At 36.1% G+C, this 24,573-nt stretch overlaps 3 protein-coding genes across 3 annotated transcripts; 2 read left to right on the plus strand and 1 right to left on the minus strand.

The window, feature by feature from the left end:
* On the minus strand, window positions 446-10,405 carry LOC18783360 (protein ROOT HAIR DEFECTIVE 3). Its single transcript, XM_007216979.2, has 23 exons — window positions 10,218-10,405; window positions 9,135-9,284; window positions 8,799-8,865; window positions 8,608-8,710; window positions 7,846-7,916; window positions 7,629-7,692; window positions 7,474-7,539; window positions 7,255-7,302; window positions 7,114-7,176; window positions 6,934-6,990; window positions 6,545-6,703; window positions 6,387-6,455; window positions 6,215-6,306; window positions 5,408-5,486; window positions 4,878-5,043; window positions 4,464-4,588; window positions 3,927-4,189; window positions 3,712-3,808; window positions 3,461-3,625; window positions 2,517-2,621; window positions 1,886-1,980; window positions 1,685-1,781; window positions 446-1,128 (listed from the first exon to the last, which is right to left on the minus strand). Exons 1-23 carry the CDS (start codon window positions 10,219-10,221, stop codon window positions 901-903), a joined length of 2,433 nt encoding a protein of 810 aa, XP_007217041.1. The 5' UTR covers window positions 10,222-10,405; the 3' UTR covers window positions 446-900.
* On the plus strand, window positions 12,758-18,659 carry LOC18783682 (WD-40 repeat-containing protein MSI4). Its single transcript, XM_007215274.2, has 15 exons — window positions 12,758-13,058; window positions 13,480-13,543; window positions 14,021-14,107; window positions 14,243-14,305; window positions 15,142-15,207; window positions 15,350-15,424; window positions 15,744-15,819; window positions 16,103-16,328; window positions 16,536-16,617; window positions 16,797-16,870; window positions 17,070-17,181; window positions 17,307-17,381; window positions 17,490-17,569; window positions 17,978-18,077; window positions 18,258-18,659. Exons 1-15 carry the CDS (start codon window positions 12,928-12,930, stop codon window positions 18,351-18,353), a joined length of 1,407 nt encoding a protein of 468 aa, XP_007215336.1. The 5' UTR covers window positions 12,758-12,927; the 3' UTR covers window positions 18,354-18,659.
* On the plus strand, window positions 20,058-24,333 carry LOC18782040 (transmembrane 9 superfamily member 7). Its single transcript, XM_007216920.2, has 7 exons — window positions 20,058-20,333; window positions 21,109-21,273; window positions 21,399-21,508; window positions 21,706-21,814; window positions 21,891-22,003; window positions 22,651-22,801; window positions 22,883-24,333. Exons 1-7 carry the CDS (start codon window positions 20,214-20,216, stop codon window positions 24,038-24,040), a joined length of 1,926 nt encoding a protein of 641 aa, XP_007216982.1. The 5' UTR covers window positions 20,058-20,213; the 3' UTR covers window positions 24,041-24,333.

Here is a 24,573-nt window from a genome sequence, read left to right on the forward strand (position 1 = left end):
CATGAATCATTCTTACAAAAAAATTCATGGTTTCGCCTTTAATTATAATACATAAAAGGCTAAATTTTACTTTACTACCTTAAAATTTATCGAATATTAATTTTTATTACCTAAAGTTTTTTTATCTTACCTAATATAATTCCCATGCCTCCTTGCATACACAAGACAAAAACGAAGGGTATAGAATATTGGGAATAGAACTGACCTAGTGGAAGTATAAACACTTAATTAACAGTCAGTATTGCAATGCAGAACTCCCAGAAAAGAGAGTCGTCATTGTTCAAACTTAGGATTCTTTCCAGGCGGAAAATATAAAATAAAATATAAAATATCTATAAAAAAAAAAGTTTGGCCTTCAATCAATTTTTAACATAACTTCGTTTCGACTTGTTGATATTCAAGGCAGCTGACGGATAAAGACAACGATCGGCCCACTCCGTCTATTTGGGAAATGAAAATGTCCCCTCAGAAACCATATCAAATAAGAATTGGCTTCTGAAAATTTTCAGTAAAATACAACCAAACAAGGTTACAATTGTAGCAATACAAAACTGATGCAAATCTTCTTCATAATCAACTAACTTCAATATCAATATCGAGCACTGAATGGAGCCTTTTGTAGCTTGTCCAACAAACGAAAAGACAAACACCTAGACCCAAAAAATAATTACTACTCAATGGGGGCTTCCTCACAACAACAAACAGCCCCTTGTATGTTGGCACTTGCTCAAAAATGATGCCTACAAAAATATTACCATTACGTGCTTGCAACAGTGACGTACAAGCTCACAGACCTAATATACGAAGATGTTATGCGAGTAACACTATTACAATAAGTGCGCAGAACACCAGCATCTTCAAACAGAAAAAATGGTCCTTGATCAAGAGAGCTTAGTTTAACTAGTCTTGTTTTGAGGGGCTGGAGTAGTCAGATTCTGTCAGTCCAGATGAGGCACTGGATGACATTTCACTGCTAGCATTCCCTTCATTCGTAAAGTTTTTTGATGCTAGTGGAGGGTTCCGATGAGGATCATTAGCTGCAGCATTTGCCCCTTCGTCTGCTAGTCTTTTAATCATGTTCATGATAGTTGGAACAAGTTTGCTGGACAAAGAAATAAGCCCGGGAAGCTGTAGACATAGTAGCACACAGTTATAAGCCCACTTCTAAAAAAACCTTTTTACAGTTACATATTGTCGTTATTCATATTTTATGACCAAAGTTCTATCTCAAATAATTTACTAAAATAAGGGCCAGCAGCTAATCTCACTTAGATTCCATATTTGTTTGCTGAGTAAGTGGTAGAGAAGAACAGTAAACATTATTTTCTGAAAAGGAGCTTTCAAGGAACTAAATTTGCATGATAGTGGAAAATTTTCACCTAAAACAATTCTGCACAGTAGTATGACACATGATATAATATACTAATATGTTTGCTAGGAAACTGCTCTTTGCCATAACTGATTTTCATTCCCAAACTTCAGTTATTTATCAAAACCAGCATCCGCAGTTTTCATAAGAAACTGACATGCTCATACTCAAACTATAATTTCCTTTCAATTAAGCAATTCCACTTTTATTTGAAAGTGCAGTCAGTTTTAAGGCCAATTTTCATGAAACCAAATAGATTGGGAAGGGGCGAGGGAAGGAAAGCAATCAACAATTAAAACAAAATTTGATACTCACAGCACCATTCCGGAATTCACCCGCGACATCTAGCTGCACCCATAGGGCTTTAATGAGTAAAAAGCCAACAAAGATGACACCCAGATACAAAGGATTTCTGCCATGAAGGTATGAGAATGTGTGAGAATAGTGGTAATGCATAAAATATAATGGTAGAACACCATCATCATCATCTATCCTCAGTATAGGGAAAGTATGTACCTTAAAAGTGTCATAAATTCATTGAATCCCAGGACAATCAAGGCAACAATTGCCCAAGGAGGTGGTAACCAGTTGTTATTACGCTTGTTAGCTTCCTGAAAAGTAGAACAACATGCGCAATGGATTTAACTATCAAAATTTTGAGAAAAGCTAACCACTGAAGAGCGATTGATAAGGATATTCATATATGTGCAACAATGTATTCATCTCAACCATGATATACTAAAACTTTGAATCTATGCCAATTAACAGTAATCATTTATGCAGGGCAAAAGCAACATTGCATGCACCAACTCAATTACAAAGCATGAGTTAAGAGGCCATCTTTATTGATGTGTCTTTCCACCTCTTTAACCCCTTAGAACCATTTTCTATAAACAATAAGAAAAAATGTTGACCCTTGTAATCCAAAATAAACAAAATCTAGCAATGCTCGGACCAATATAGTCATAATGGTGCTATAAATCTAAACCCTACCAGAAAGAGATTTTAACCATAAATAACACATTATAGGAAGAAAAAAAAAGGTTACAGTTTAGGGTTTCCATTTATTTTCTAAATATCATAGTATACAGAAAAAAGGAAATATATATATATATATGTTCACGCATTAACAGGTGAAATATCATACCTGTGCAGAAATAGCCTGAGAAACACTGTACTCAGTCTCTGCCTTGAATTGCCTCCACAAAGATTTGCATTGGACAGGTGTGATCAATGTTTTTGAGGAGGAAACCTGCACATGAGTTGAAAGAAAAAAAAAATCACAAAAGCTACTTGGTGCTTACATGCAAACTAAGGGCTACCGGTAGTACCACACTAAGCACATGAGAGAAAGCATTGGCAGAGCCGACTAAGGCTGTCAGCTGACCCCGAGCCATTAATTATATAAGAGTTCCAATGCTATATTTTGATAAGCCCCCCAAAAATAAAGTTATATATGACATTTTGGAACATGAGCTCCACCTATGCCAAATGTCATTACTTAATCTTGATCTTTTATTGTCCTGCCCATGCTATGATTGTTTCATATGGTGGGACATTACTACATGTTCGACATTTTAATATTGAAGATGCCACCAATGCCAAATTATGGTAAGCAATTTACTGCACCACATTTAGCATAATAATTAGCACACCGGTGGAGAATCAAGAAAAAGGTTAAATTTTGACATTGGCACCCCAAATGGTACACCAGAGTAGATGCAAAGGTTGACCCCACATGAAAAAACTCCTAGTTCGGCAAGAGAGGGAGGGAGTGATACAGACAGTTCACGGCCTAGCTTATATATAACCTAACTTCCAAACCATGTTCAGATTGGAGTATACAGACAGTCTTCTCTATCAAATAAACATACTCAATTGTGTGTGTGTGTGTGTGTGTGTGTGTGTGTGTGTGTGTGTGTATCTGTGATTTCGCAGAAAAACACAGGTCAGCATGGCCTTGTGGACAAAATCTATAGCTTTGAAGCTAGAAAACCGGAAAATAACAGCTTTTAAAGGTTGAAACACCTATTGTAACAATACTTGCAAATTAAAATTTTACAAGCAAGAAATAAACAAAAGAAAAGGCACCTCTTGCCAAGTGCTTGAAGCCAGTGGATCAGCTGTTGTGATACTCCTATCTTTAGCAGCAACATTTGTGGAATCCACCAAGGCAAGGGATAAAGTATTCTCAATATTATCAGCATCACCATCATCCAAACGGATTGCGGCCATAACAGAGAGCAACTTTAAGGACTGAAAGAATAGCAACATAGTTAACAAAGCTTCAGGGAAAATTCAAACTAGTTCTAATAGATGAAATAATATAAATCATGCCATACTGAAGAACGAGCAGTTTTGGTGATTGCTCTAATATCTTCCTTCCCAGTCCAAACACGTGGCATTGAATCAGAATCATGGCTAAATAATGTTGTAAACCTGCAGGCAATTTAAATCATCAGGATCATGGCTAAATAAGGTTGCAAACCCATGAAAAATAAATCTCAATTGCGTAAGATAAAATCTGAAACAATTTAACCAGTGCAAGTATTCCTACCTGTCCTTCATACGGATCAAAACCCTTCCAGCCTCTTCCTTTGTTTTAGCTTCTACCACACCTCTTGCATATGCCTCCAGACTTGAAAGTAATTTGCCCTTGGATTGTTCATCCATATCAAAACCCGAAAGTGCACTAGTGAGCCCAGAGACGGCTGATTCTGTCTCATGCTGGAAAAGTTTTCTTATTGCAGGCCAGGTTTCACTATTAGCTCCATCTAGAAGGGCTTCCACCGGTCCTGATAAGGCCTCCTTCAATTTCGCCTACAAAAATAGTTACAATATCAGCCAGGTTCCTGATACAATTTAGTCAACAATATACGTATACGGACTGAAAACCATTGAGAAAAAGTTCGCCAAACTTGAGATGCCACTACAAACCTGTCAACTTAAAAATTAGCATATCAAACTAGTTTAGTTTCCGCTTCATCCCACTTCCCTTTTAGTTTCTTCTTCCAGTCGAATTCTTGCTCGAGTTTAAAATTACCAGTCACCCCAATCATTTCACAAGAGGCAACGAATAAAATATATATTATACCTCATAAAGTGCAGTAAGTTCAGCTAGCTTGGAAGCACGAACTGAAGCAATATGAGCTTCCATATCGCGTTTAAGTTTATCCCTTACTTTAGATGTGTCCCAGTTTGCTTGTGTGATAACAGCGTCTGCAAAAGTATTGTGTTAATATCACATTGTACTTTCAAATGCAAGCAAAAGTCGAAATCAGTGACCTGTTATTTCCAAGTCTCACCACACATTAACTCATGCAAGAATCAAAATTTCACTCAACTTTTGAGAGTTGTTTTAAGGAGTGTACATTAACCGACACTAAATTGTCTTGTGATTTTTGTATTATTAGCTTCATATATTTAAAGGATTCTCTTATATTGTAATTCATTTTTTGTATTTTATACTTGAGTTTTCAATTTAGGCTAAAGATAAGATATAACATACCTGCACATCCTTCATCAAATAGAGCCATAAATGACTCAAAGCAATTGCAAGCAGCCACTGAAAATGCCTCCCCTCCATTCAAGGCCTTATCAAATGCTTCCTTGAACTTATCCAGAGAACCTGATCTTATATGTCCCAGCAAAGCTTGGAACGCAGGTTGGACAAGCTAACAATACAGTGAAAAGAATCAATAACAGAAGAAAAACATATAAATCAAATTGATGAAATTCGAAACTCATTCTATAAAAAATAGGTTAATTCTATGCAAAATTAGTTTAAATTTGATGCATTGGGAAGGCCTCAAAAGGCCTCCTGTAAACAGTGAATGTCCCCCAATCAATTTGACATGCATTGCATATTCAAGGAGGAACCAGAAACAAAATTTTATCTCCAGTTTCTTAGGCAAAAAATACTGAAAATGCAGCACCACAAAGTCTCAATTCAACTGCTATATTTCACTCATCTATGGCACAAGGAAAGAAGGGGAGTGGGAACATAGCTGTCACAAGAATAATATCGAGATTACTTACTTGCAGCAATTTTTCTTCAAGCTGCTTGCGCTTCCCAGTTCTGACACCTTCATCAAAATATGTAGCCTCTGCATCATACCTAAAATAGCAAAAGTAAACAAATTAATCAACTAAAACAAATAATTATTCAGCCATACAAGTCAAAAGGTATACTTGCTACTTAGAGACAGCAGACACCTTAAACCCTAAAGTTGCTAAGTAGGGAGTGAAGGCAATATTATGTGCACTTTTCTAAAAAGATAAGAAGTCAACCAAAATTCTAAACATAAACTGACATATAAGATTGTGTTGTATTGACTACATAACAGAAAGCTGGAAACTATGACCACTTTGTTTCTCTTTTCTCTCCTCTTCTTTCACTGAGATTGTTTCTCAGTTCTGTTACTCCATTTGCGTATTCTTCCATCTTTGTCCAGGACTCAACCTTGTGGATACATACCCAAAAAAATTAAGAAAATAACATGGACGACACTTGATCAGCCACCATTCCAAAAAAATTATTGAAAAGAAACAATGCTAAACTATTCGTGGATACCAAAAAGCAACTAGTAAACTTAGATCTTCCAGTTGACTTGAAATTAGGCTGACGTAAGAGTCTTGCACATCATAAATACACTAATCCAGAACCTAGAGGCAAGTTGGAAATATAAGACCTAATACCATCATAGTGAATTTTAGATGTCTCCACCTAAAGTGCATGCCACTCAATTAGGAGAATCTTCACGAGTCAGTTACAGAACTTCTCTCTCATTAGATCAAATCATATCTTATAGCTTTGGCATTGATAAATCAGATGAAGATACTTACTCTGATAGACAAGTATCAAGGATTGAACTGAGCTTCTTCCCGAAGCCAGAGATAGGACCAGATTGAACAGCCTCTTCCAACTGACCCCACTCCTGTGATAATTTAGGAGTTCAAGGGCCACCGAAGTTACAACATCAAAAAGATTTTAAGACACTATATGAAAAACAGGTACCTCATTTCCTGAAAAATCAGCATACTTCTCATTGGCAATCTCTTCACAACGTACGGTAGCCACCATGACCTAAAATGGATGAATAAAAGATAGCTCATTCAAAACAATATGCACATAATAGATGAATCGCATAAGTGAATATATATTCACAGTTTTACCTTGTGAGCCGGAAGATCAAGATCTTTGTTTTCTTTGATGACTTTCCATATCTGTTGTGCGCTGAAAGAAAACCCTGAAGCAGGAACTACTCCCCGTCGGTCACCAGCAAGACCGCCGGGTGCAATAGAATGAAAGAATCTCTGCCTCAAGCTAGCAACCTTAATTTACAGACATTAATTACCAAAAAAAGAAGCAAAAATGTTAGATAGCTTCCTCTAGCTAAAAGCTAAAGTTTCTTTGGATTCCAAACTAAAAACCAAAATTTAGATAAAAGGCATATACTGCACAGAATACATGTGCATTTAAAAATAAAAATAGAAATGAGATAATCCGTTTCTTTAAGGAAAATGGAATTCAACAACAAACGAAAGGGGAAAAGCATATATACCTGCTCTTTAAATTGTTCTTCCTTTTCTTCATAACTTGAAAGAGCAACAACCTCAACCTAGCCATGCAGTCATCAAAACTCATTGTCAACCAACATAATTCATAAATAGGTTATCCCACAAAAACGAGTACATGTCTAAGATTATCTGTCAAAAAGATAATAAAAACGTTGACATCTTACATTGAAAAATTCACTTAATGGAGTTTCCTTGTGGGATTCAGGCTTAGGAACAGAGTCCCATATCTGCAGAAGGAGAAGGTGTTGAAAAGCAACATCAATTGAAGTAAAAAAAAACAGCAAATAACGCACCAAATCACTTACCTTCTGAATGTCTTCTCTAAGCACTGGTTCTAAATTCTCCAATGGCGTCTACAAACAAAAAAGGGATAAATGTACTATAAAAAAACTCAACCCATACTGGAACAACCTTATACCAAAAAAACAAAACAATGTAACATACTCAAAAATGAATAATAAATGCAACCAACATTGTTTCCATTTCAAGCTATGACATAGGAACACTAGAAGGAAAGTACAAACCCTTGTCTTATCACGGATTACAAACATCAGAGTTGTTTTACGTGGACTAAACAATCGCATCATCACCTGTTATCAAATTCAAGCATAAGTTCAAGGCATCGATCTTATGAAATTCATACTAACTTTTTAAAAAAGAAAGCTAGATAGAAAAATACTTGGAAAACAGTCTTTAGGAGAGGCTTATTTGCAGCTTGCTCACGGCCAATATCATGACACCACCTAGATAAAAAATTCTTAAGAGAGTTACCAGCAAAGACTGATAAATACAAAACCTAAACAATAATTAATACAAAATAAGTAGACAATAAGTAATACAATATCAATATACTTTAAATTTTAAAAAAAATATATAATTGGGGAAGAAAACCTCACATGTTTATGAGCACAATATCTGAAACAGCAAGAGCAAAGAGGGCACTCTGCTTCTCGAATGCTGTATCATCCTATAAACAAAAAGGCAAATAATAAACAAAAAGCAATTGTATCATTTCTTCTATACACCTGTTTAAACCCTAAGATCGGATTTTACAGTTACATAGCTCAAGTCCAAATGGATGATATTATTTAACCAAGTTCCATTTTAAAAAACTGCAACCTTCAAAAGAATCTTGATAGAATCATGCATTCTTGTAAAATGTGAATAAGGACTAAACCTCTTATAGCGTTCTTAATACATAAGATTTTCAGAATCATTTTAGTGGAAACGCATTACTCAACTACCTTGTCAGGAAGTCACATTATACTAATTCCACAAATGAATGAATGAATGATAGCGGCAAGGGGTTGTAGCACATCGCTCTAGATTGAAAACATTGCAACATTGCAAGAAAAAAAAAATCAACAATCCCGATTTGAAGACAATGATTCTTTTCTCTTTTCTCATTTTATTTCTTTGTCAAGTTAATAATGACAATGTTTACGCTTAATTAATAGAGTATGTGCCTACTATCTTTAAACTACAAGAACAGAGAGGCAGCGAGAATCAGAAATCAAGATTACCCCATAGAAAACCATACATGCAATGCATGCACAAATATAGTTTTACTAAGAAATATGAACAGATAACTCGTAAAGACAATAAAATACAAGCATGACCAAAATTTGATGAAACTAAAAGCTGGTTGTTGAAAGCACCTCTCCTCGTTCTCTTCCATCTGTACCCTCTAAATCCATGACAAGAGTACAAGGCTCAATACCGGCACATTTTGCCAACCAAATACCTTTTGTTGTTTGAGACCTGGAAAAAAAAAACATATGCCCATCATATCATTGATCGCTAAAAGAGAAAAATAACTAATTTCATATTGAGCATTATGACAACTTGCCTTCCTCGAAAAGCGTCCATCTCTCTAAAATTGGTCGCAAATAGATTGTTTAACAGTGTGCTCTTTCCTGGTCAGATCATTATTGAAAAAACAATTGAAATTAAGTGAAACATTCACATATTATGTGAGCAGAAAACATATTCCCAAGAAAAAATATACAATATCCATGCCTTTAATTACCAAAGAACATTATAAACTCTTCTCCATTAAATTAAGATTCAAACATGTAGCATTCTAATGTACAATATGACACACATTTCATCATTTCTAAACCCTCAACCAAAGTCACACGTGGTAAATAAAGACTGATATGCTTGAGGAGATAAGAATGCATACCACTACTTTGTGGACCCATAATGGAGACAATGGCATAGGAAAGTCCACATTCGCCCAATTTAACCTCCTTGATTAAACGGTCAATTCCAGTGGCATTGAATGTACCATCCCCATCAATAAGCTGAGTAGAGCAGCCCTCCTCACTGTTCGCTGGATGAGAATATGCTCATGCGTTAGATAGGAAACAAAAGCCTTGGATTCCAAAGATACAAAATGTTCTAGAGATACTGATCAAAAAATTCATCTAGTGATTAACACACTGTGTTTGTTATCATACAAAGCATTGGTACAAAGCCAAAATCCATAAAGACTAAGATTATACAATATATAAAAAATAACTAACATTTCCTCATTAACTAAAAAAAGCAACCGATCATATAAGTATCTGCATGCTTTTTGTATGTATCACAACAACAACATAATCTTTTTCAGTTCTTAAATTCAGAAAGGTAAAATTTTGAGACTGATCTACAAGTGTCAAGCAAATTAATCTTAACTCGTTATGAAAATGCAGAAGGAAAGGCTAAACAAATTAAATTTGTGTTTCGGGTTTTCATATCTCACCTCAACCAAGACAAAAAAATCCCATTACCCCCAGGAGACAACCGATTTACATTTCCGGCGTCTCAAGCTAAGACTCAAGGAACAATAAAGATAACATTTGTTTTCTTTTCTTATACTTACTCACTAACCAAACAAATGCAAGAAAGGTTGTTACAATCTATTGTTTCCTCCTACAAATCACCAGACTCCGAATTGAAAGCGAGGAGCTTAATCAAACAGTTCGAAGCCCCAAAATTTACATCAAACTGGGGCAAATCAATCACATCAGAGTCAATCAAAATCAAATTACATAAACAGTTACCCAAAAATAAAAATAAACGAAACCCATGCAGATAATGCTAAAAACCCATTACCACTCTCGGCATCGCAATTAATAAAGGCCTGAAATTCATGGCGATCAGGAGCGTAACGCAACAAATTAATGTTAACGGAAAATTCCAAAAATTAATAAATAAACGTCTCGTTATATTTATCATTAGGGTTATATAAATCAGATTGATCAGAGGAATGAGAAGGTACCCATTTTCGGGCGAGATTGGCTTCAAAGAGCTTGTGATGATGGGGCTTCGAAATGCGTGAGACAGAGAGAGAGATCGGTTAGGAGCAGAGAAAGAAAGAGAGAGAGACCGATCTCAAAGGAGAGATTGATTTTCTTTTGTTGTTCTTAAAAAGTGGGCGTGACTGTCTTTTTTGTTCCTCCAATTACTTTTTGGTCATTCTTGTGCTTATATCATTTTCTTTTAATAGGTAAAAATTGTTGTTAACTTTTTTACAAATTTCCTCCTCTCCATTTTTTTCCAACCCACTTTGATAATTTTTACAAACACTACTTTCTTATGAGGAAGTTTTCTACAAATTGGGTAAGGTTTGGTCAAGGCAGTCACCCCAACCCTTTACACTCTAGTTTGAATCGCATTCTTATAAGCTAGATTAATCTAAAATAATTTAAACTATAACTTGTATTATATATGCATATTGTAATTTATCTCTTCTAACTATAAAAAAAAAAAAAAAAACATGCATCTTGTAAAATAAAAAACAAACTACTTGATGCATTTTGCTTTTGTGTTTTTGCTAATCATTATTATTAATTAAAAAAAAGTACTAAGATTGTATAATATCTCTTTCTTTTTTTTTAAGGGTTGGTTAATAAACTTCCCTCCCAATTCTAGTTTTTTGTTTTAATAAATTGTTGTTATCGGTAATTCAAAAAACTCATTGTGTACTTCTCTGTCATATAAATATAAGAAGAAAAAAAGTTGCACTTTCTTTTTATTAAACGCAATATTTTGATTTATTTATAATAAAACGTGAGCTGAAAGAATTATGCGAATTTCTCTACACATAGGGGAGAAGTCATCAGACTAATCACTAGCCTACTCTCACCTCGCCAAAGGTGATTAGAGAGAAGCTCAATTTCTTGATAAAAGTACCACTTATTGTGTAAAATTGCACCGTAAAAAATGCCAATATAACCCGTTAACAAATGGTTACACAATATAAACCCTCTAAAAATTTGTACTAAGTCATTTGTGAAGAGGGAGGGTTAGAGAGATCTAATTGAAAACATATATGTTACCATCATAAGTCTTGAGACAATATATACTTGGAAGGTTAACTGTTCAAATAATCCACGACGCGTGCTGACTTGGCAAAATCCCATTGGAAATGACAGAGTTATCGAAGAAAGTTACACCCATCGTTATCGTTAGCTCGGAATGATCAGCCGATCCTCCAGGTGAAATGAGAGATTTGAAAAGCGGACCCCACATTCTTCCACCGACTCTGCGGGACTCACGTGCCGCCCAATATCCTTTTCCCAAACAAAAAAAAAGGATGGACGGCTGGATGGCTATGAACTTTGCAGCGCCGTGGGGCCACGCCCAACTCACAGTCATTCGTAGTGCTGCTTTCGGTCTCCAACGAAGCGTGGACCCCACCGTGATCCTATTGACATTGAATATGTCTTCCCGCGGTTCATGACTGATTATTAAGAATAAATTTTGTTAAATTAATTATATGATTAATATTGAATAGGAAATTAGCAACAATGACACTGAAAAAAGAGTAGAAGAAAGAGAATGGCAATCACATGTTCTCTTTCTATTATTAAACCGACATTCCTGTGATGAAGTCATTATATAAAGATGGGAAGAATAATAGAAATGTTCTCTCTCTATTTTTAATTTTGATGGGCTCGCCTTTTGTGAATGGAGGATATAGGCACATTTATCTTTCTGGAATTTACCAAAAATGAGACATGCCTAAATCTCTCTAATAGGATCTTATTAAGCTTACTTTATGTAAGTAAGCCTTATTATATTCTTCAAGTTTAATGAAACTTGCTTCCAGACCAAAAAATAAAAATAAAACCATCCCCCACTCATCCTGCATCAACTAGACAAGATTGACACCCCTTGGACCCTCGACCCATTCCTTAGAATTGATCATATTTCAAAGATTATCTATGAAAAAAACACAAACAAATTAGACATCGTTTAGTAATTTATTATCCGCAATTTTGTTTAAGTTTTATCTAATGAAATGTGTTTTTTTTTGTTTATTCACATGTTAAACTAGACCACCAGACAACTTTCAATTTGAATTAATTTTTTTTTCTAAAGATAGTCCTTAAAAGATGACCTAAAATATAAATGGTTCCGATCGTTAGAAGACAACTTCCATATGATAATTTCATATTTGTACTGTCATAGTTTCTGCATGAGTGTTGTTGATAAGAGTTTTCACCAAGTTTTGAGACAAGAACAAATTAAACAGCCAAAATAAAAAGAAGGGGACAACAAGAAGTAGCTATATACCCAACTGCAAACGGCCAATGTCCCTTTTGACTCTTTGGACCCGGAGCTCGTCGTCTTCCCAGACAAATGTACTACTTCACCAAGTGGGGATTGTCGACGACCAAATAATGAAAGATTAGGAGGGCAAGCCAAGGCCCAACAATCAAACGACACAATATCAAGCGTCGTTCGTTTGAAACGAGATGCAAGTATAAAATCGGCATGGGACGGGGGGCATTAATTATGGTTACAGGTGGCAGCTGACCGGGGACCCCGCACCTACTACTTTCCATGTAATCGAGGCCGCACCGAGTCACAACTCGCTCGCTCACTCACCTGAACACTGTTGTATATACGGCTCTGCGAGTGTGAGTTTGACCTATATATACATATATAATTGGCGGGAAAAGAAGAGTTTTGGCGAGAGAGAGATGAAGGAAATGAGAGGGAAAGGTGCGGAGGAGACGGTGAACGAGAGATACACACAGTGGAAGTCGCTGGTGCCAGTGCTCTACGACTGGCTCGCCAACCACAACCTCGTTTGGCCTTCTCTCTCTTGCAGGTCCGTACTCGCCCTCTAGGGTTTCCTTCTTCTTCTTTAATTGAAAACGTTCGTATTTTGATCTAGTTAATCTCTTGATTTAGCACAATGTCGACGGTCCCTGCATAACTAGTGTTTCTACAAGCATTAATTACTTCGTTTTTGGTTTTTTTACTGTTTGGGTTTGGGGATAATGTGCGTGAAGTTAAAGAAAAGTAAATTGTTGGGGAAAATATGCTGTCTTGTTGATCTGGGTGTAATGTATGCTTCTTGTAATGGTTGTGCTTATTTTGAGCTTTTGATGTTGTGGAATCTGTGTGCCTTCGCAAAAGGAGGTACATTGAAGCTGCTTGGTTTGATGTATTGGTGTTTCATTTGTGATTGTTCACCTTTAACTTTAAGTGAATAAAAGTTTGATTCATTTTAGCCTTTGTTTTTGTAGATGGGGTCCGCAACTAGAGCAAGCCACTTACAAGAACCGTCAGCGCCTGTATCTTTCCGAACAGGTATGATGATTTTCTCTTGTAGCATCTGAATCTTCATTTTGTCAGTTGCTGATATAGGAGGCTTCCAAAAGAAAAAAATTGTAAAAGGAAGAAAGGAATTACCCATAGAAATGTTGTAATTGTTTTTATTCGAAAAGCAACTAATTCAGTCAAGATTCCTCATTAAGATAATCATATGCTTATAATCATGTGCCACTAGCATTGCAATGTTAAGTTTGAACATTACTTATTGGTGGTGTGTCGGATATTTGTGATGTAATGTGGAATATGTTTTCAGCTGTCAATGCTATGCATAAAATTAGCGTTCCCTAATCATATAATATTATATTATATCTACATATCATTTCTTTGGCATCATTGGCATTTGCAATTACTTGCCTGCAGATGTAGTGTTGATATTACGTGAATATATATCTGGTTTCTTTTAGTCTCTTTATCTTTGTACCATGTTTTGCTTACCTTTGTGTTTTTGTTCAGACTGATGGCAGTGTTCCAAATACACTTGTCATTGCGAACTGTGAAGTTGTCAAACCTAGGGTTGCAGCTGCAGAGCACATATCACAGGTTGCGTCATGGTGAAAATCAATATGCATCTTTCTGTTCACTGATGCCTTTCATTTTCTTGCCTTAAACTGATATCCCTTAAATTGTTAACTCATTTATTGACAAATTACGGTATCTTTTGCTTGATCTTTACAGTTCAATGAAGAAGCGCGCTCTCCTTTTGTAAAAAAGTATAAAACTATTATACATCCTGGTGAGGTATACCATAATTTAAAAATGACTCTGCTTAGAGTCTTTTCTGCTCAATGAGTTCTTAAGGAGGTTGCTTAATGTAATTGCCGATACCTTTTGAGGATAATTTCTATTATTGGAAATGGAAAGTGGATTATATTGTAAAGATGAAAAGCATTCAACTATATATGAACACTTGCTGATTGAAATAGTCAACATGCCAAGGAATAATTTCTTCTAAATAACGGATCAGTGAATTATAGGAGTCTCCGTTATAGTGGTGCATTTGATTTATTGGTGGCATACATTTAAATTGATGTTTCTTTCTACGAGTTATTGATCTTTACATTATTCTTTGAGATTTGCATGCATAAGTCTTTTTGCATGCGGGAATACTAATGCCTAGACCAAATTGGGTATGCGTTGTGAATAACCACTATTAAATTCAGGACCAAGCTAATGGAAATTAATACCTCTAAGATGCTTTAAAGATATGTAGTTAATGTACTTGAAAATCACGACCCACAGAATAATGAAAAGATTCTGTAGGTCATTTTCCATTACGGATGCTGACTGAAATGCCCATTACACTTTTGTATGCAAATTTTAATGCTATTTGAAAAGGAATGAAACCAACTATAGTTGGAAACTCATCCATCCGCTATTGCACTTATTACCTTCTCTGTGTTGGAAATCATTCGGTTTGATCAACTGTCTGCAAAACCACTGAACCATAACCCCAAAAATTCACCACCCTCCTCCAAATCCAAATTGTTGTAAGCCCATGTTCAAGATATTTTCTTCTAATTCCACTGCAATAAAAAGCTTGGATTTTGTCAGCAATTTATGATTATGTTTTGCAGGTGAACAGAATAAGGGAACTCCCGCAGAATAGTAAGATAGTGGCCACACACACTGACAGTCCTGATGTAAGCATTCAGTGTCATGTTTTATTCCCTTGGATGAGTATTCAAGGGCTTTTCAGTTACAGTTGTTAATTTTATTTTGTATTCTAAAGTTTATATAGACTGGTTGATCACGAGGTGGATAAAGTTCTTGAACTTGTAACAGGTTCTCATTTGGGATATTGAGGCTCAACCTAATCGACATGCTGTCCTGGGAGCTTCAAATTCTCGTCCAGATCTGGTCTGCCCTGTTTAGAGAAAACTAATTTTTCCCCTCGCTGCATTTTACTTTGATTGATTCAGTTGGTATTTGTTTCATGGTGCATAATTGGCTGTTTACGTTTCAATATCTCCAAATGGTGTACCTTTAGATCTGCACCAACTATGGGCTTCTTAAATCTTTGGATAGTTATATTATAACTTATAATAATTATTAATACCGTCATCATAGTCATAATCACCATATACTTAAATTATAATTCATTCATTTCAATAGCTTCGTTATATGTTATCTCCTTTTTGGGATAGGTGCTTACTAAATTTTTGACATCATCTTGCAGCTATTGACCGGTCATCAAGATTATGCCGAATTCGCTCTTGCTATGTGCCACTCTGAACCCTTTGTGCTCTCTGGAGGTTGGAAGTTTCTATTTTAGAGTTGTATGCTTCATTGCTTTGTTTATTTAAACTGAACTGATAAGGTAGGAAACAATGTGTAAAGGGCTATTTGAAGCCTAATATCAATTAGACTGCATTGGTAATATAATTAATTTAGTTTGCCTTTTTTGTGAATACAATTCGCTTCTTTTACCTTTTTTGTTTGTTTAAACTTCAGTGCATCCATTCAAATGATTTACACGCTGCATGAGCCATGTTCCTACTTTCCTTGTATCTTCTGAATGGGGAGATCTTTGCGCAGGGAAGGATAAATCAGTGATTTTGTGGAGTATTCATGATCATATCTCATCTTTAGCATCAGATCCAGGGTCCGCAAGGTCTCCAGGATCTGGAGGTGCCAATGCTAAACATCCCTCTAAGACTGGTGGGAGTAATGACAAACCCACAGACAGCCCTTCTGTTGAGCCACGGGGTATCTATCAAGGGCATGGGGATACTGTTGAGGATGTGCAATTCTGCCCAACTAGGTATGTGCTGATCAATCATCAAATGCATTTCATGATTCTCAACTTGTTTTGTTGGCACTGCCACACCTTATTTCCATCCATGCACTGGCATCTATAACTTTTTCTTTTTGGGTGAGGAAGTTTCTCAATGAAGATATAGTAGTTTAAGCAGATGGTACTAATTCACTTTTCAAATGTTTTCTTCTGTTTGTTATTTATGTGTTGTAGTGCACAAGAGTTCTGTAGTGTAGGCGATGATTCTTGCCTCATAGTGTGGGATACAAGAGCTGGCTCTAGTCCAGTTGTCAAGGTTCTGTACTCTCTCTCTCTCTCTCTCTCTCTCTCTCTCTCTCTCTCTCTCTCTCTCTCTCTCTCTCTCTCTCTCTCTCTATCTATCTATACATGTGTGCAAGTATAGTTCTAGAGGTAATTTTTATTTAATGTTGATTTGCATTTCTTATATTCGTATTCATTTACTTATCTGAGCAGGTTGAGAAAGCTCATGATGCTGATCTTCATTGTGTTGATTGGAATCCGAATGATGTCAATCTCATTCTTACAGGGTATCTGCATCTTTCATGATTTACCAGATTAACTTTGCTGTCCACAGTGCAAAATAAGAACTTTGCTGTCCTGATCACGATCTTTATATTGCTGTTTTGGAATTTTAGTTTCTGCACCTATGCAAAAATAAAAAATAAAATTGTCACACAGAAATCACGCTCTTCGGTTGCACTTATCTCAGTTTGCTTTACCTTTTAGGTCTGCTGATAATACTGTTCGCATGTTTGATCGCCGGAACCTCACCTCCGGGCAAGTTGGATCACCCATTCATACATTTGAGGGTCATAATGCAGCTGTCCTCTGTGTACAGGTGCCAGGAAAATGTTATAGCTTCTTCATTAACTTTGTTTCTGCTTATTGCTTTTTATTATATTCCTCGAGAATTACATTTATTTTATTTTTGTTTGTTTGTGTTTCATTTTGTTGCTGTTCTAGTGGTCTCCTGACAAGTCATCTGTCTTTGGGAGTTCTGCTGAGGATGGTGTATTAAACATCTGGGATCATGAAAAGGTGTGAAGCTATAAATTTCACTCCCCAAAAAGTTGTGATTTATTAATTCCTTCCTACCTGTGCCATTAAATTGAGAGAAGAAAAAAAAACTTTATTGCTGCCTTTCAGATTGGTAAGAAGCTAGACTCTGTTGGATCAAAGCCGTCAAATGCTCCTCCAGGATTGTTCTTCCGACATGCTGGTCATAGGTATGTATGATTTATTTTCATGGTCTTAGGAGATTGGCAGTGTTTACAATGGAGATAACAAGTGCATGCATGCAATTTAGTGTGTGGAGATCTTTCTGCTTGATGATGTTGGCAGCTAACTCCTCACAATGCATGTGCAATTGTTTACCCGGTTGTGTATTATCAGTTTGTCACTGTATTACTTTATTCCTACGGGGAACTTATTAAATGGGGGGGCACATGCAAACCATTATGGGAAAACTTTATCATTTGTTACAATTGGCCTGATCAGCTACTATTTATATTAGAAAAATATATTATTTGGATAATTATGTACTCATGGTAATATTGGGGAAGCAACTGCAACCTTGTATTGTTACTTTTACAATACTTTCATTTGCTATATTGAGCTTGATTTATGCATGGTAGGGACAAGATTGTTGATTTTCATTGGAATGCATCTGATCCGTGGACAATAGTTAGTGTCTCTGATGATTGTGGAAGTACCGGAGGTGGTGGTACACTCCAGGTAACAAATTTTTTTTTTTAGAAACTTACAGGGTATCTGTAAGCAGGCCTCTTTCTCTCTCTCTCTCTCTCTCTCTCTCTCTCTCTCTCTCTCTCTCTCTCTCATGTTTTCCTGCTTAGTTCTGTACAAGTGCATAATATTTGTTTAGTGTTTGATGAATAGTTATTTTTTATGTTGCAGATATGGCGGATGATTGATTTGATTTACAGGCCCGAGGAAGAGGTCCTCGCAGAGCTAGATACGTTCAAATCACACCTAATGACATGCCAGGCGTGATTTCTCCTGCACATTTCCAGAAAACGTTGGATAAACTCAACCCTCTTTCTTTATTCTTAAGAAACAAAAAAGAAAAGTACAACTTTTCGTTCATTTGGTGTAGTAATATTTCTTTTCAGTAGGCGGTGTAGTAGAACCTATCTCGGAAAATCTGACTATTGTTACGTACAAGTACACCCAGTATGAATTTTTATTAACCCCACAAGACTTGAAACTTGAAACTTAAGAGGCCCGTAAAAAGGGTCTTGAACTTGATGCTTAGCGGCCTCTTTCAGGTCATGGATTGGATTTTAACTGGATTTCATCTGAGTTTGTGTTATTGATTTGAGCCTAAGATACGATGAGCTTCAAGTTATAGGCTTAAGTTGAATCCATATACAAATTTTAGATAGAGATAGAAAAAAGCAAATATCAACGTTATAAGATTCAATATTAAACTGTTCTAAAGTTAATCAATGATGGGTTAGTTTTCTATGAGGTGCGATCCGAGGTGCCCACCATATAGTTGCTTAATAGAGAGGGTTTGTACTTATTAAAGGAGAAAATATATTAGTAATATATTTACTTAGAAAATCATGCATAATTTAAGTAAACTTTTATTTAGGTGACCTATCTTTGTATGTATTGTTTGATTAGATTCCGTTTTAATCTATATAATCAACAACCGTGCATCTGTATTTCAAAAGTAATAAAATGGTTTAAATATTGTGTTGTTAATTTTATTATTTTTATTTTAGTACAAACAATAGCTAAACTATAAGGAGGGGATTTCTCACACACAACACCAAGATGTCATGAAAGTTTGAACCTGTGACATCTAATTTGCAAGTCAAGACCATTTTTCACTAGGCTAGACCCGTTTGCACATTGTGTTAATTTTTGTCGAATGTGCACCTTTTTTCCAGCCAAAAAAGGATAATTTCTACAATCGAATTACATTTTGTCTGGCTTTGATTCTACTCTAGTTTACATAGTTTGTCCAAGTTCAATTTTGTGGATGCCTCCCACACGTTATATCAATTATATCAATAAAATTGATGAAATGTTTAGTTTAATTTGAGCTATGTAGATGTGGTTAAAAAATTATAAGATTGTTTTTATATAACCGATTCTGAAGGAGGTAATCAAATACATGACATTTTTTCTTTTGTCAAAGTTAGGAAGTGAAGGAGGTTTGTTCACACACACTACAAAGTACAATGAGGGTTCGAACATGAGACCATTAACATACAGCCCTTTTCACTAAGCTAAACTCCGGTTGCTCGAACATATGACATTGAATACATAAATCTTAGTTATAACTACCCAGTTTATAACTCTTAGCATGAATTACAATGGAATTGGTATAAAATTATATTATTATGTTTTGGTGAATCATATTGTGTTGTTATACGGTGGGAAAGTAATTTGGCTTATAAGTCATAACTATATCATACAGTCCTGATCTCTTAGACTACAGGGGTCCAAAAGATTTGTGGTCAATCACCGTTGGATGTAAATTCAACGGTTCACTCACTCTTGCACTCATTTTAAGAAACTTTTTTGAACTATTGGATTAATATCCAACGGTGGGTGACTGCAATTTCTTGAATTCCTGTGATCCAAGAGATCAAGACTGTCATATCATAATAGTATTCTTTGTATTTTTTTATTAAAAAAACCTCATGTATTGTCCCTTGGACGATAAAAATAAAAATAGAAATAGAAATAGGAAGTCCCTTAATACAATTCTACTTGATCAATCAATGAATAACTGGAGATAGCTTTTGCGATTTATCCCTGCGAAAACCTCTGTAAACACTTCTCTCTCTCTCTCTCTCTGAAATCGAATCGAAGTAGAAGAAGGAGAACAAAAAGAAGATGGGTAGGAGGATCTCCTCCCGTACAACAAGGACGACCCTTGTCTTCTGTGTGCTCCTCCTCATCTCCTCAGCCCACTGCTTCTACCTTCCAGGCGTTGCTCCTCGCGATTTCCACACTGTATGCTCTCTTCGAATCTCATTTTCTCTTTTCTCCCTTCAAATTCGTTGACCCTTCTGTTGGTTCTTGCTTTAATTACTTTCCACGTCTTCCTTAGTCTGTGCGTTGGCGCTGCATCGTTGTGGGTTTGTCTTTGTTTCCACTTAACCAGTGTTGGATCTGGGGTTCTGGACTTGATCTATTTTCGTTTTTTCGTAGATCTATGCCAATGGATTCTGGGGTTTGTGTTTTGGATTGGATTTTTGAGCTTGTGGTTTAATAAAGTTGCTGCTTCTATTTCAAAAAAATTTGTTTTGAGTATGCAGTATACAGTGGTTTTAATAATTCGGCTTTCAGTATACTTGCGGGTAAAAAGAGTTTAAGAATCTGTTTGGTTGCAGGATTACACCATTTTTATGTTTCGTATGATGAAAAGTAACAAAAGCGATCGAGTTTTTAGAGTATCAAAAGTAAAATATGGTTGGAAATAATAATGTCATATCACCATGAAACAAAATTTAGATAATCAAGAAGCAACAAAACCATTGAATGCTGCCAAAGTGAGGAGCCGGCTATTTTACTGATATAACGAAACATTTCTGTGTCTTTTATATTTGTGATTGAATTATTGTACTTTTTAAAACGTAATGGGATTGTAGAAGTGTAATGATTGTAGCCTGGACTTCAAATTGAATAGATTTTTACTGTGGCACTCAATTATTCACTAACGTTTATTGTTTTCCATATTATTATCAAAGTACCAATATTTGCTCTCTGGTTCTCTTCTTTCTGACAGGGAGATGACCTTCCTATCAAAGTGAACAAGCTGTCATCTACAAAGACACAACTCCCATATGATTACTACTTCTTAAAATATTGTACCCCCAAACAGATTGAAAACAGTGCAGAAAATCTGGGGGAGGTTCTCCGCGGTGACCGCATTGAGAATTCTGTATACTCTGTGAGCATTTATAACCCTTTTGCCACTTTGGCAACCCAAGTAGTGGAGAAGTGTTTGAACAACATTGTCAATCCCATTTATTATACTTCATTTTTAAAACCTGTATTTATAAATTCTTTTCCCAGTTCAAAATGAGGGAGGAGCAATCCTGTGTAGTAGCTTGTCGAGTAAAGCTTGATGCTGAATCTGCAAAAAATTTTAAGGAAAAAATTGATGATAAATATCGAGTACAAATGTAAGTAATAATGTTATGCCAGTATTACTATTTTCTAAGGTTGTAATTTCAAGTTGTCTCTTCATTTTTCATCTTTTACTTTTATGTCTAATTTTCAAGCCTATATGATTTGTCTACTTTATCCCTAGTTTAATATAAAGGCGATGATCAGTTTACATTGCTTGTTGGTCTAATTGAGACCCCTGAATTGGCCGCAGGATTTTGGATAACCTTCCAGTTGCTGTTCTCAGACAAAGGCGGGATGGAAGTCCCTCAACAACTTATGAACATGGATTTGGTGTTGGATTCAAAGGAAATTATGCTGGGGTATGGCTCAGAAAGCAGTTTCTAATGTTGAAGTAAGACTTGTTTACATTATCTTATACTTTTATTTGTTTCACAGAGTAAAGAGGAAAGATATTTCATCAACAACCACTTGAGCTTCCGAGTTATGTACCACAAAGATCCTGAGACCGATTCTGCTCGAATTGTTGGGTTTGAGGTCACTCCAAACAGGTGCCATACCTTTTTCCTTCTGCCTCCTTTTCTGGCTAGTTTGTTGCATTTCTGTTTTGCCTTATGTCAGTTGACCTTCATTCAGTAAAGGTTTTGTATGGTTGGATGGTAGAAATACTGTAATTCAGTTGAAATAAAAGAAAAGAAGCTGGATACATTTTGTGTACATTTCTCTAGTGATGCATGTTCAGTTGACCTCTTTAAACTCTGAAGTTAGAAATGATGTTGGAAGTTAAAGAATAGAAACTGTGGTAATCTATTCTTGGTTTCTAGAGGGTCCTTCCCTTACAGAAAGCTAGCTTTCCATGGAGATGTTTCTAAGACTTTTATAGTTAGCTGCATAGTAAAAGAAGGGTTTAACTAGTAAAGAGTTCTCTCTACTGACAGACACTTGGTACTTTTCTGTTCCTTTATGCTGTATGTCCATCTTAAAGTTATAGCATGTACTGGATTTTTTTCTTTTTCTTGGCCAAGTAATGACTTCTTTACTTTATAACCCTTTTGTTTCAAATTGATATTTAAAGCATACTGCTTTGCATACAAGACTTACTAGTAAGAAACCAGCAATTCATGGAAAATGATCACTTTCTGCTCATTAAGAATTGAATAGCTTTATTATGATTCCGTTGTATCCCTCTTGTCAACAGTATCAATCATGAATATAAGGAGTGGAATGATAAGAATACTCAGTTGGCAACATGCAATAAAGACACGAAAAATCTACCACCGGGAAGCACTGTTCCACAAGAAGTTGACAAAGATAAGGAGATAGTATTTACATATGATGTCTCTTTTAAGGTACATAATTTCTTGAACTCTAGGCTACTATTTCTTCCCTTTTACAATCTTATGAACTTTTGCCTCCCTCCTTCCCCCCAGGAAAGTGGTATAAAATGGGCATCTCGTTGGGACACGTACCTCCTCATGAATGATGATCAGATCCACTGGTTCTCAATTATAAATTCTCTTATGATTGTCCTCTTCTTATCTGGTATGGTGGCTATGATCATGATGAGAACTCTATACAGAGATATCGCCAACTATAATCAATTGGACACCCAAGAGGAGGCTCAAGAAGAAACTGGATGGAAGCTTGTTAATGGAGATGTTTTTAGGGCACCAATCAATTCCAATTTACTTTGCGTTTACGTTGGGACGGGGGTTCAGATCTTTGGAATGACACTCGTAACCATGATATTTGCATTGCTGGGCTTCTTGTCTCCTTCCAACCGAGGAGGTCTCATGACTGCCATGGTTCTCTTGTGGGTTTTCATGGGCTTATTTGCTGGTTACTCCTCGGCACGATTGTACAAAATGTTCAAGGGTACAGAGTGGAAGAGGAATACCTTAAAGACTGCCTTTATGTTTCCAGGAATTCTTTTTGCCGTATTCTTTGTGCTGAATGCCCTAATTTGGGGGGAGAAGTCTTCTGGGGCTGTGCCTTTTGGGACAATGTTTGCTCTGGTTTGCTTATGGTTCGGAATATCAGTGCCATTGGTCTTTGTGGGTAGTTATTTGGGGTTCAAGAAACCACCTGTTGAAGACCCTGTGAAGACTAACAAAATTCCTCGGCAGGTGCCAGAGCAGGCATGGTATATGAAACCAGTGTTCTCTATACTTATTGGAGGCATTCTTCCATTTGGAGCTGTTTTCATTGAGCTTTTCTTTATCTTGACATCAATTTGGCTGAACCAGTTCTATTATATCTTCGGCTTCCTTTTTATTGTGTTTGTTATCCTTCTGATCACTTGTGCGGAGATAACAATGGTGCTATGCTACTTCCAGTTATGCAGTGAAGACTACCACTGGTGGTGGAGATCATACCTGACCGCTGGCTCATCTGCCCTTTACCTTCTCCTTTACTCTGCCTTCTACTTCTTTACCAAGTTGGAGATCACGAAGCTAGTTTCAGGGATCCTTTACTTTGGGTACATGCTGATTGTTTCATATGCTTTCTTTGTCCTGACTGGAACCATTGGTTTCTACGCATGCTTCTGGTTTGTTCGGAAGATCTACTCCTCTGTGAAGATTGACTGATCTAGAGATGCATGTGAAAGGTTGAGGCCAAGATGAAAAATCAGAAGATGAGGATAAAAGGAGACTTTTTGAATCTCACCGAAACCTTCTATTTTGTTTATTGTAGAATAGAGCTCGACCTGTTTTGTTGTTTACAATGTTGTGAAACTGTACTTGGTAGTTTAAGCTTTGTTGCTTCTATATATCGTCACCCTACATATTAACGATTCTGTATTGTCTTAGTTATTCCAATTGAAGCTCTTAAAATCTATCAGTACTCATCGTCAGTGACGCTCATTGTCAGTGACATCAAATATTGCAACTCTACAGTCTTGCACTATAATTCTTCTTGTACCAAACACACAGTAAATATCATTACATATCTTTTGAAAATTACAGGCTTGGGTAGTAGGATAACAGTTTTCTGGAATTGCTTGAATAAATGGTCATTTTATTTGCATCCTTATTTTTTGTTCACCACTCCCTAAATCTCATAAGATCAATTTTATCTTTATTTATTTGATTTTTATCTGAATCTTTTCCCTTTTCTTCCA

This window comes from Prunus persica, chromosome G3 (genome assembly GCF_000346465.2).
Source record: "Prunus persica cultivar Lovell chromosome G3, Prunus_persica_NCBIv2, whole genome shotgun sequence".
Classification (NCBI taxonomy): domain Eukaryota; kingdom Viridiplantae; phylum Streptophyta; class Magnoliopsida; order Rosales; family Rosaceae; genus Prunus; species Prunus persica.

Coding starts and splice junctions, on each gene's coding strand:
- LOC18783682 (XM_007215274.2), top strand. CDS start 12,928: ATGAAGGAAATGAGAGGGAAAGGTGCGGAGGAGACGGTGAACGAGAGA. Junction 13,544..14,020: donor GCCTGTATCTTTCCGAACAG/GTATGATGATTT, acceptor GTTTTTGTTCAG/ACTGATGGCAGTGTTCCAAA. Junction 16,618..16,796: donor GCTCTAGTCCAGTTGTCAAG/GTTCTGTACTCT, acceptor TTATCTGAGCAG/GTTGAGAAAGCTCATGATGC.
- LOC18782040 (XM_007216920.2), top strand. CDS start 20,214: ATGGGTAGGAGGATCTCCTCCCGTACAACAAGGACGACCCTTGTCTTC. Junction 21,274..21,398: donor TTGAGAATTCTGTATACTCT/GTGAGCATTTAT, acceptor TTCTTTTCCCAG/TTCAAAATGAGGGAGGAGCA. Junction 22,802..22,882: donor CATATGATGTCTCTTTTAAG/GTACATAATTTC, acceptor CCTTCCCCCCAG/GAAAGTGGTATAAAATGGGC.
- LOC18783360 (XM_007216979.2), bottom strand. Junction 4,190..4,463: donor AACTTACTGCACTTTATGAG/GTATAATATATA, acceptor CTATTTTTGTAG/GCGAAATTGAAGGAGGCCTT. Junction 1,782..1,885: donor GAATTTATGACACTTTTAAG/GTACATACTTTC, acceptor CCTTCATGGCAG/AAATCCTTTGTATCTGGGTG.